Consider the following 12,389-nt stretch of genomic DNA (forward strand, 5'->3'; position numbering starts at 1 on the left):
AGAGAACAATGGAGAAGGAAATGGCAATCCACTCCAATATTCCTGTCTGGAAAATCCCATGAACAGGGGAGCCTGGTGGGCTACAGTTCATGGGGTCACAAAGAGTCAGACACGACTGAGCAACTGAGCATGAGCACAGAGAACAAAAACCCACAACTCGTGGTCTCCTGAAATTTCAGAGGTTCAGAATCAGATTTTGATTTTTCTCTAACAAACAAGACAGAGATGAAATTAATTTGAAGTAACCCTAGAAGAGCAGGAGAAACAAATGTGGCAGAAGTTCAAATACTGAGATAATCAAGTACCTTACTGAGTACATAGATGGATTGTAAGCTATGAAGTTCATCTTTCTTAATAAGGTATGTGAAACCAAAGGAGAATTCATGAAAATGAGATTAGGGACTGGGAATCTTTATTTTATAGGATTGAGGGCAGATATAAACGGAGATACTTATTTAATAATAAAAACATCTGTGAACATATTTGAGTGACCAGTATAAAAATCACTGATGAATGCATAATTAAAAAAAAAAAAAACTCTACATAGAAGACTTACATAAGGATTATTTGGTTTAAAATTTGAGTGAAAGTAGTGTTTACTTATTTTAGGCATATGAATTTTATCATTTTCAATTGTAAATTTATTTATATATTAAAAAGAAAAAGAATTTTAAAAGTATCTGCTTTGCAAACCAGCATATAGTGAATGGATAAACAACAAAGAATACTCTGTAGAACACAGAACTACATTCAATATTTTGTGATAAACCATAATGGAAAATAATTATATGAAAAAGAGTATTTTCTATATGTATAACCAAATTGCTTTGGTGTACAGCAGAAATTACCACAATACTGTGTCAACTACACTTCAAAAAATAAAATTTTTTAAAAAGTATCTGCTTGATCCAGGAGTGACACCAGCACCTGAAGTTCAAAAAACTAGGTTCTTTTCCAAAATCTATCTACTGGGTAGATGTAATCTTAGATTCACATATTAGTCTTAATTTCCCAACCTGTAAAGTGGAAAAAAGAATTTTAGAAAGATTAAAGGAGAATCAAACAATATGATACCAATGTTTCAAAAATATTTTCAGTGTAATGTGTTTAGCACAATGTAATGTGTTTAGCACAATTTAATAATTTATATGATGCTCTAAAGGCAACATGAGAGGTGTGGAGGAAAAAAGTACTACATGAGATTTGTGGTGGTGTCTCTGGAAGACAAGATTGGTAAGGCATCTTATCTTTTTCCACTGTCTCCCTTCCGTAGCTCCAGCCCAAATCTATTTTTTTCCATTGTTAACTACTGAGAAACTTTACTTTTGGCACAAAGCAAATACTTTCCAGAATTTTTAATCTCTGTTCTCTTTTTGCCCCACTTTCTCACACCCACAGCTATGAAGTCATCACTATGAATTTAACTGCACACTGAATCTCAAGCTCGTATTGCCTGCACAACAGGAGGAAGCCTCTCCGCTGACTTTCTACAGACGCCATGTTACGTGCTTGTGCTCTTACAAGCAGTAGCACTTACCGTTGAGCCACCTGGAATCGTGCTGCTCCGTCCTGATTGGATGATGGTGCCCAAGAGTTCGGAAGATAGCAAAGTCTCGCCCCATAAAATCAGCTGCTGTTCCAGAGTATAATTCTCCATCTGCGTCGTGATAAAATAAAATCACATGCACGTACTTTAATTAAGGCAACTTAATCCAAAACTAAGTACAAGTTTCATGTTAAGACCATCCTAACACCCTCTGCATCATTATGCAAAGCTACTGATATTTATCCTATATCTTTGTAGAAGGGACTATCTCGCTACTCATTTAGCACTAACTTTGAAAAATTGAGTAAAATATGATTCAGTGGACATTATGAATGGAAACAAAAATTATATGTACCACATTGTCTGCTTTTATATGTTTAAAGCTACTATGATTCTAATATCTTTATTTTTTACAGTCTCGTAAAATATTACTTACACTTTTGGCTTTAATCAAAAAATTAAATTTCTAATATATTTCCTTTTCAGTGGGACTTAATTAATTAATGAAATTTTGCTATAATTGACAAAAGACTAATACTTTCTTGCCTTCCATTTTTTAATATCTCAAGTGGGAAAAGTATTCTAATTTGGTATGAGCTGTCATATAATCATAAAACAAGTCCACCACAGAGTCTCAAATATAACAGAAATGTGTTTGAAGAGGGGGATTTTGATAAACACAGGCCATAATCACTATAGCTCAAGATTCTGTTGTGCCTTGATTCATTTCTACTTAAATTGAATTAACTCTAGGACAGAATTTAATGATGGAAGAATCATAATCAGCAGGTTAGAACAGAAAGGGAAAAGAAACAAGGAGAAAGACAACTTAATATTTACTGCATACCATTTGTGCTTGTGGGGCAGTCAGGTTCTGGCTTGACACTTCCAAATTATCTCATTTACTTCTGTCAACAACCCCATGATGTACATGTTATCCTTATTTTACACTTCACCTCAAGGTGAAAGTTCAAACTCAAGTCTGTTTAACCCCAAGTTTCCTATACTAAATATATATCATATCGCCTTTTAATAAACTAAAGTTTGTAAAATTGGCATTTTCTTTCCTTTAAACAAAAAATGCCTCATATTATTCCACCCAGAAAATGCATTATTGCCTGCTTGCTTATGTAAATTATCAACAGAAAAACCATAAATATTATATCCAAATAATCTACCATAATGACAATAAAAACTAATATTATCTTGTTGATTATTTGGACAGGTTAATGTTTCTAAATCACTGACTTGAGAAATACTCAGAAAACAAAGTCAGTTCAGTTCACTTTAGTCGCTCAGTCGTGTCCGACTCTTTGCAACCCCATGAATCGCAGCACGCCAGGCCTCCCGGTCCATCACCAACTCCCGGAGTTCATTCAGACTCGCATCCATCGAGTCAGTGATGCCATCCAGCCATCTCACCTCTGTCGTCCCCTTCTCCTCCTGCCCCCAATCCCTCCCAGCATCAGAGTCTTTTCCAATGAGTCAACTCTTCGCATGAGGTGGCCAAAGTACTGGAGTTTCAGCTTTAGCATCACTCCTTCCAAAGAACACCCAGGGCTGCTCTCCTTTAAAATGGACTGGTTGGATCTCCTTGCAGTCCAAGGGACTCTCGAGTCTTCTCCAACACCACAGTTCAAAAGCATCAATTCTTCGGCACTCAGCTTTCTTCACAGTCCAACTCTCACATCCATACACGACCACTGGAAAAACCATAACCTTGACTAGACGGACCTTTGTTGGCAAAGTAATGTCTCTGCTTTTCAATATGCTATCTAGGTTGGTCATAACTTTTCTTCCAAGGAGTAAACGTCTTTTAATTTCACGGCTGCAGTCACCATCTGCAGTGATTTTGGAGCCCAAAAAGATAAAGTCTGACACTGTTTCCACTGTTTCCCATCTATTTGACATGAAGTGATGGGACCGGATGCCATGATCTTAGTTTTCTAAATGTTGAGCTTTAAGCCAACTTTTTCACTCTCCTCTTTCACTTTCATCAAGAGGCTTTTGAGTTCCTCTTCACTTTCTGCCATAAGAGTGGTGTCATCTGCATATCTGAGGTTATTGATATTTCTCCCAGCAATCTTGATTCCAGCTTGTGCTTCTTCCAGCCCAGAATTTCTCATGATGTACTCTGCATATAAGTTAAATAAGCAGGGTGACAATATACAGCCTTGACGTACTCCTTTTCCTATTTGGAACCAGTCTGTTGTTCCATGTCCAGTTCTAACTGTTGCTTCCTGACCTGCATATAGGTTTCTCAAGAGGCAGGTCAGGTGGTCTGGTATTTCCATCTCTTTCAGAATTTTCCACAGTGTATTGTGATCCACACAGTCAAATGCTTTGGCATAGTCAGGAAAGCAGAAATAGATGTTTTTCTGGAACTCTCTTGCTTTTTCATGATCCAGAGGACGTTGGAAATTTGATCTCTGGTTCCTCTGCCTTTTTAAAGCCAGCTTGAACATCTGGAAGTTCACGGTTCATGTATTGCTGAAGCCTGGCTTGGAGAATTTTGAGCATTACTTTACTAGCATGTAAGGTAAGTGCAATTGTGTGTACGCATACACAAATTATAAGTTAAACATTGGTATACCACTAATTTCCAAAGGACTTTTGTATATATCAATCAGAAACTTTCTGTACATCTTCAGTTATCAATACCTTTTGCAAAGTCTTATTATCTAATCTTTTATGTGATATCCTTAGTTCACACCTAGAATTATTACTTGAAAATAAATGTCTTTGAAACGAAAATGGACATTTTCAGGGGTCCACACTAAATTTGGCTTCCCTGGTGGCTCAGACAGTGAAGAATCTGCCAGCAATTCAGAAGACCCGGGTTCTACCCTAGATTGGGAAGATCAGCTGGAAATAGGAATGGCAACCTACTCCAGTATTCTCGCATGGAGAATTTCATGGACAGATGAGCCTGGTGGGCTATAGACCATGGGATCACAAAGAGTTGGACATGACTGAGCTTAAAGTAAATTAATTCCTCTGGTAGAACCTCTGGTTCTTTGATGTGTTTGAATGCACCAGGCTTTGGAAAATGTCCAAAGCAGTACAGGACAGCTACACGGACAGAATCACTGAGTAACTGTAAGTTATGACTTTAAATATTAACAAAGAGATAGTTCCTCTTAGAGACTGAGTTTTTAAAAATTTATCACTTATTCTGAACTGTTGTGAATCAAGTCAAAGTGATGGTCTGACAATATATTAAGTAAAATTCACCAACTCTATGAACAGTACTCATGGGACATCATAAATTGACATATTGCATATTGTGGTATCTTTGGGATTCAAAAACATCTTGTCTTCTTTTTACTTAATTAAATGAAGTTCAAAACTGACTTGCTCTCAAAATAATATACTGCAATAATTTTTTATCTGCCCATAAAGAAATAATCCTTTTTGAAAAGTACAGAAACACTATTACCAAGCTATTTACAAGTTTCAAACATACTGTGCAATATTTTAATGTAGATGGTCTACTTAATATAACCTATATGCAGTAAGCTTAACACTTTAGTTAAGGTTGACACTTAATCTTTTTATAAATAACTGACAGATGTGATGAATTTTTAAACTTCAGGTGATTTTTTATCTATATGAATAAAAGAATGTTAATTTAAAGTGTATTGTGAAAGCAACCTCAAATGTTCAAGTCAATTTCAAACATTTTCATGTTGGAACACCTTTCACATGAAGGTCTGTGTCCTCTTTACCTTAAAAAATCAAAAGCATTAAATCGTTCGTTGAACCTCATTGCCCTCTCAACCGTATGTGAGGTAATGAAAATAAGGAAAGGTGAAAATAGAACAACCAAAAGGTGAAAACTGAGTGATTATATGTCAGAGATTTGTCAGACCATGCCTAATAAGAGGTGTAATCAGAAATGGAAGAGTAAAGAATATCATGAGTTAATCTTTTTTTTCATTTAGCTTTTTCAATGTGAGTAAAATTCATAATTATGATTGCTATTATATGTAAACTCTATTCCAGAGAGATGAAATAACAAAAACTACAACCAAATATATATTATTTGAATATGACAGGTGTTTGTTTCTCATATTCATTTCTTTAGCTTTGTTAACAATCATGATTATCTTTTCATCTATTCCCACATAAGGAAGGCAAAAAATATGAGTGCAAAGGCAGAAAGACTGATTTTATTTCTCTTTTGACAAGAGATAAGTAGGCTCCTTAGAGAATGTAGAGGGTTCATCAGTAGAAGAGCTTAATTTATTATCGAGAATATAATTTATGAAGAGTTGACTTAGAAACCAAAGAACGGTTGCAGCTAAAGCACCAGTTGCCTCCAGTCATAGGAAGTTACCTCCCACTCAAACACTATTTTTGAGTCAGCGTAATATGCTAGAGCTGGAGGTCACCAGATGATTAGGTGGCCATGAGGGCACATTCTAATACTGTCAGTGCTTAGTGTCAGTAACTATTCCTTAACACCAGGCCTTAGATCAGATTTTCTGCTCAGAGGTCTATAGGATTCGTATCAATGTGGATTCTTCATCCTTGGGGAACAAAGGGGAACAAATCCCGCTTTGTTATCTGGCCCAAGTGTATAGGTGGTAGCATATCATACTCTTGCATTCTCTTTAAGAAGATATATATCAGCTCAGAGTATATTTCATTTAATGTAACTGTGTATTACCACCTTATATTAAAGACATTATACTCTCCAGCTATCTGAAATGATCTAACAAAATATCTGAGTTGAATAAATCTACTATACCTTAGCTGGCTTATATTTGGAAAACAATATGTTTGTTTTACTTTTTAATTTAAAAAGCCCATTTGGCAAGCTTTTTTTGTATGTTTGATGTCATCTATTAAGTTATCAAAATATATGTGTAATTTTTCAATTTTATGACCTTAAATATAAGTTAGCCTACAATGGTTCAAATTGCATTATGGCTAAGATACATACTTTTGGGTTTTCCAAATATACTAAATTACTACTGAAAGAAAATATATTTGTCCAATTTTATTAAATTGATGGTAGAATAATACATGCAAGGAATTTTGATACACATTACAAAAGTGGTTGTGGATACTCTGTCCAAAAAAAATTTTTAAGTTTTTCTACAAAAATACCATATAGACAATTAGATATCTCAAAAGATATATCAGACTAAGATAAATTACTGCTTATGGATATAAATAACTTGCTAGAAATTTTCAAATATGAAAGTTGCTATTTGAGTATATGCCATTCTTTCTGAACTGTAAGCTTTCTTACCTATCTCTAAATAAAGCATTCTTTCTGAGATGAACAAAAAGTTTAGTGAACTGTATTCCCACCATGGCAGCGTTACCTGAGAAGCAGTGTTAAAAAACAAAAGTTCATGTGTACTCTGTATTTTGTGTTCACAGCTCAAAATGAAGTAAAAATGTGGCTTAGATCAGGTAATGTATTGGATTACAATTCCTAAGAAGGGTGTGGTGAGAAGAAACAGAAGGTGGAAAAAAAAAATTTTCCTGATGAAATAACAGCATTACTAACACAGGTGTAAAGTGTGACATGGATGTGAGCAAAAATCAAACAAAACTAAAGACCAAGTCATTATGTTGTTAACACCTTAAGCAAATTCTACTTACAGAATAGCAGAGTAATTAGAAACAGAGGCAGGAAAAAATGTCTGTCTCTCTTCTTACACACACACTCACGCACACACATACACACCCATACCACATGGCATGGATGAAATCTACTTCTTGAAAGTGAAAGGGTATGGGAATACTTTTACATTTTCACATTTATTAAGCACCTTTTCTATACCAATGAATATACTGGCTTTGTTACTCATATTGTCCTTTAAAAATTAACATCATTCTTTAAATAGTTATAAATGTAAATGCTATAAACTTAAAAATATAAAATCTATCCCAACAGGCAACCACTATTACTAGTTCCGTTTTTTTTTAGTTTCTACCTACATTTATATGCCAGAAATATGTACATACCCAAATGTAGTATGCTATTACATTGTCTTATTTAAATCTTACAATAAACTAGTGGAACTTGCATGGCCATGCCATTTTATACAAAGAAACAGAGACTTCAAATAATTTTCTCAATTTTAGTTAATTAATTTGGGGAGTACCTCGTTTAATACCAAGTGAGAGAATAGTCTAATGTCAAATTATGTTTTTTCCTGAGGCATGGCAGAATGCTAGCTTAGGGAAATAAACCATTCGTAAAAGTCCCAAACACTTGAAGCTGGTCCTCATAATATCTGTTAATGATGGAATGACTGATGAAGATTTCCGAAACATAAAACTGCTTTCAAGTTGACTGTTCCTTTCATATCTTGAAAGTGTGTGTGTGTGTGTGCATCTATGTATTTTAGCTGTTCAGTCATGTTCTACTCTTTCAGACCCCATGGATTGTAGCCTACCAGGCTCCTCTGTCCTAGAACTCTCAAGGCAAGAATAATGGAATACGTAGCCATTCCCTTTTCCAGGAGATCTTCCCAACCCAGGGATCGAACCCACATCTCCTGCATTGGAAGGAGGATTCATTACCACTGAGTCACCTGGAGAACCCTTTGTTAAAGTAGATTTGAAAAATTTACTTTTCTAAAGTGATTTGAAAACTTTGGGATATATTATAGGACTGGGGTAGCTTTGTATGGGTAACTATGCATTGCTCAGGAAAAATTCATATTTTCTATAGTTATCAGCTTAAAACGCAAGGCAATTTGGAAAAAGGTTATATTAAACTCTTACAGATTTCATAAACCAAAGTTTTTAAGTAGTCATCTGGTTCTAAAGCTTACAACAGGTTAAAACTGCTTAAAAGAAAGATTGGGGATATAAAAATATCTGCTATTAAGATCCATCTAGCCAGTTTATAAGTGTTTTGAGCTAAATGTACAATTTTTATTCCCAGTATTGGGGAAAGAAGCATCCTGGAACCACCTCAAAAATTTCTTCTGTGTGCAAAAATGAGAAGAGCATATTTAAAATCTTTTGGCTGCAAAGCTTTCCCCCAAACCATTTTTTAAATGTACATTGTACAATCTGTATATTTCAATGACTTTTATGTAAAAGTTTGGGAAGTGTTGTAGAAAATATTTATGTTAAAACAACTCCATTAAATTACTAAACAATATTTTTAAAGCAGCAAAATAAAAATGCCAAGAGGAACCCAACAAGGAGAATTAAATTTACTGTTAGAGGAAAAATTTATAGCATAGTTTTAAAAGAAGCAAATAAACTCAATAAAGGAAATCACAGCTTTTGAATTAACACGGTGCTGCAAATATTTTGAGGGATTTTACTATGTATCGTATGCCCTGCTCATTTTTCTGCATCCTGCTATTCAACTGATTCAGAAATTAACTTACATTGGCTTGAATCATCTTCTTTGTCAATAGGCAGTAAATATCTCCGAAAATTATTCAGTCACTGTACAGCACTGGCTAGGTCAGATCTGGGCTTCCGTTTAAAAGCTGCTTCTCTTTTTAGTCATACCTGCTCTTCATGATTCATGCAACTTCCGTCACTCTCTCTTCTTTTTCACAAACCCATTCAACTTTTTCAAAGAAGTTCTAATATAATACCAAAACTGTGGCGTTTCACATTCTTCGTGGACACTGTGTGGTTGCCTACCATATGAACTATGTAATACTTACTTGTCATCATCCTTACTCAGTGGAATAGTAAAATAAATAATCAAGAAGATCCCTACTGAGAAACATGCCACAAATTAAAGCTGTTCTAGGTACAATTTTATATACTGCTTTATGAGAAATTTCTCTCTTTCTTTGCTTTCAGTGTGCAATTTAAACAAGTATAGGCTACAAGTTCAAACAAAATAGGATGCCTCTCCTTTGTTTAAGACACTTTTCAAATTTCTGTGTGTGTACTTAAGGAAGTTATTCACACATAATCACTAGGCCATCTGTGAAAAGGAAATTATGAGTGTGTTACATCTGCTGCATTCCTTTAGGTCTTAAACTTCTGTTAAAGTGCTCCATAAATGGAGCAAATGGACTGAAATTGTCTGCATTTCGAAAGCAGTAGAAGAGATAACTCATACTGTAAGGGTTTTATTCTTAATAAAAAAGGGATCAGTGAAAGGATGATAAACACTAGAGAATACTGAAAAAATATATTTTCATAGTTAATGCTGTAGACGGTATGACCAGAGTCTTATTTTGTTGAACAGAGGAAAAAGGTTATCTTTTAAAAGAAAAAGAGGGAAAATTTTATGGACCTACTAACTCCGGGAGTTGGTGATGGACAGGGAGGCCTGGTGTGCTGCGATTCATGGGGTCGCAAAGAGTCGGACACGACTGAGCTACTGATCTGATCTGATCTGATACAACAAATAATATCCTAAATTTACCTTTTAAAAATTTAGATGTATTATTCAAAATTCAAATAGAAAGTTTATACCTGAAAAGTTTTACTATTATTGTTGTGTTAGCAAATAATTTCTATATTTCATAAAAAAAAGAAAAGGAAACAAAAAGTTACATAATTTCTACATGATTATTTAAAAACATAATCTTCTGTGTTTCAGGTTGCTGGCATACTCAACAATTAAAAGAGAAAAAAAGAAAAAAATTGTTTAATGATGATACACTTTTTGTGTATTATTTAATCCCAGTACAGAGTGGTAAAAAGAATGTGGAAAAATTCTCTTTCAATACAAACTAAAACTTTTTCCTTTTTCTACTTCTATCTTTCTAATTCTATCCTTTTGAACTATGGCTAAACATTCACCACTTATCTGCAATATTTAAGGAAAAAAGAAAAGAATAAAATTAGAAAGGAAGAGGTCAAAGAAAAGTATACAGGAAATACATACAATGTTTTGATTTAAGAAAAAGGAAGAGAGAAAAGCCCTAAAATCAAAAAAGATGAACACACAAGAACTTAGTCAAATCAAAGTAACATAAGGGGGAATCTATCAATTGTATTACCATTTAGTTGTATTGTGCTGATTAAGTTATCCAAGTGTTAAAAGTGCTACAAATCTTGGGACTACAATTAACAATAGAGAATGAATCTCAATCTTTCTTTCTGACTTGTCAAAATTCCCCCTTTGAAACATCTCTTTCAAATAAAGAAAATCAAAACCATATTTTTACAACACAAAATCTGTAAATGTCTAGTGGAGATACGGGGCTTCCCTGGTGGCTCAGCACTAAAGAATTGGCCTGCCAATGCAGGAGACACAGGTTCAGTCCCCGGATCCGGAAGATCCTCTGGAGAAAGAAATGGCAACCACTGCAGTATTCTTGCCAGGGAAATCCCATGAACAGAGGAGCCTGCTGGGCTACGGTCCAAAGGGTCGCAAAGAGTCAAACGCGACTTAGTAACTAAACAACAATCGTGGGGATACATGTGATTGAGCAGTCAGTTTTAAAGATACTATTAAATCATTTTGATTAAAAAGAATCATAGACTAGATAGTACAAAAATCAAAGCAGCGTTTAGTATTTCTTATTCATTTTCAAAATATGTAAAAATATCTCAACTGACATACTCTGAATATTTTATGATTAATAAAGGAAAATGTTGATATATAAGAAGGAACATGAAATCTGACCATTATCTACAGAAAATTTACTGTTTAATTGATTGCTGATTAAGTACCTATTAAAAGAGATGCTGTCAGCAGTTTAGGGTCATATGGGCTCTTCCCACGGCCATTTTCAAAATGTGAGTCTTGCAGCTTAAAAATGTTGTCCTGTAGAAAAGAAAAAGAATTCAGTTTATTTATAATAAAATCATTTTAACATGCCAGTTAATCATAGAGAGTTTGAGCATTCTTCTGCACTATCAAGGTATATTATTATTTGTGTAATCTTTAGAGATGGCAAAATAACTTAAGTGGGGTAAAAACTAGATATTATTAGACAAATGTCTATTTAGCTTGGTGATTTTTAGTGGCATTTACCATGTTGCAAGTAAGTATATCATCAATCCTAAAGGACAAAGCATGATGTGACAAGAGTAGAGTGATCATTTTATCACGTAAGTATGCCAAGAGCTACCCTAATGGCTCTTGAAAGAATGTTAAATTTAGACAAAATGACTCCTTTACTTCCTTCACATAGAGGAAACACAGCAACTCACTATATTAGATGTCTGTAACAAGATACACTATCTCACATTTCTGTATGTACTTTCCAGAAGGAAGTAGTCATAGCAGCCACATTCTCCACTCTGTCATTCCTAAAACTTTATGCTTACAAGCTTCTCAAGCATTTTTAAATTAGTCACCTTGGAAGGTAGAAGGTACCTGAAACTATCCTTATCAATTTCTCTAAGTCAGAAATATAAAATTATTTATTAAGACAGGTATGCCTGGAGATAGTGTCCTTAGGACAATAAGCACAAGGTGACAGATTTTATCACAAGGAAGTCTGCTCAGTTGAGGCTCACGCACCCAGAAATTGAAGCGAACATTTGACTATGGTAGGAAGTATGCCAGAAAGCACTACAACAAAAGCCTTAATAATGAGGTAACAAACTAACTTAGGCCTAAGACCCTGTCCTCAGAATGTGAGACTTCTGTATGACAGTGGAATTAATTGGGGGGCTTTCTGAGCACTCTTTTCAGAAGCAAATAAATGCTCTGGAAATTAATTAGGTCAGAATATGTATGCATTTTCCAGTAGCACATTAACTTGTCTACAGACTGAAATAAGATAGCTTTTTTGGCAATTTCTCTACTGTTCACATAAAAGCATTTTCTATATTCTTAGAATAATAAATGGTGTTCGTTTTATAGCCAATACACATCACTTTATTTAACATTTAATATTTCTGATGGAGCTAATGGCAGAGTTTCAAATTATGACTC

The 12,389-nt window shown here is 34.5% G+C and overlaps 1 protein-coding gene across 2 annotated transcripts in view; it reads right to left on the reverse strand.

Moving 5' to 3' along the window:
* SEMA3A (semaphorin 3A) overlaps window positions 1-12,389 on the reverse strand; it is a 549,604-nt gene that overhangs the window by 98,387 nt on the left and 438,828 nt on the right. For both annotated transcript variants that reach the window (XM_027539841.1, XM_027539840.1), the window contains exons 7-8: window positions 11,177-11,270; window positions 1,538-1,657 (exon numbers count right to left, since the gene is read on the reverse strand). In XM_027539841.1, coding sequence (XP_027395642.1) covers window positions 1,538-1,657; window positions 11,177-11,270 — 214 coding nt within the window. The remainder of the gene's footprint in view (window positions 1-1,537; window positions 1,658-11,176; window positions 11,271-12,389) is intronic.

The sequence above is a fragment of the Bos indicus x Bos taurus genome, chromosome 4, assembly GCF_003369695.1.
Source record: "Bos indicus x Bos taurus breed Angus x Brahman F1 hybrid chromosome 4, Bos_hybrid_MaternalHap_v2.0, whole genome shotgun sequence".
Taxonomy (NCBI): domain Eukaryota; kingdom Metazoa; phylum Chordata; class Mammalia; order Artiodactyla; family Bovidae; genus Bos; species Bos indicus x Bos taurus.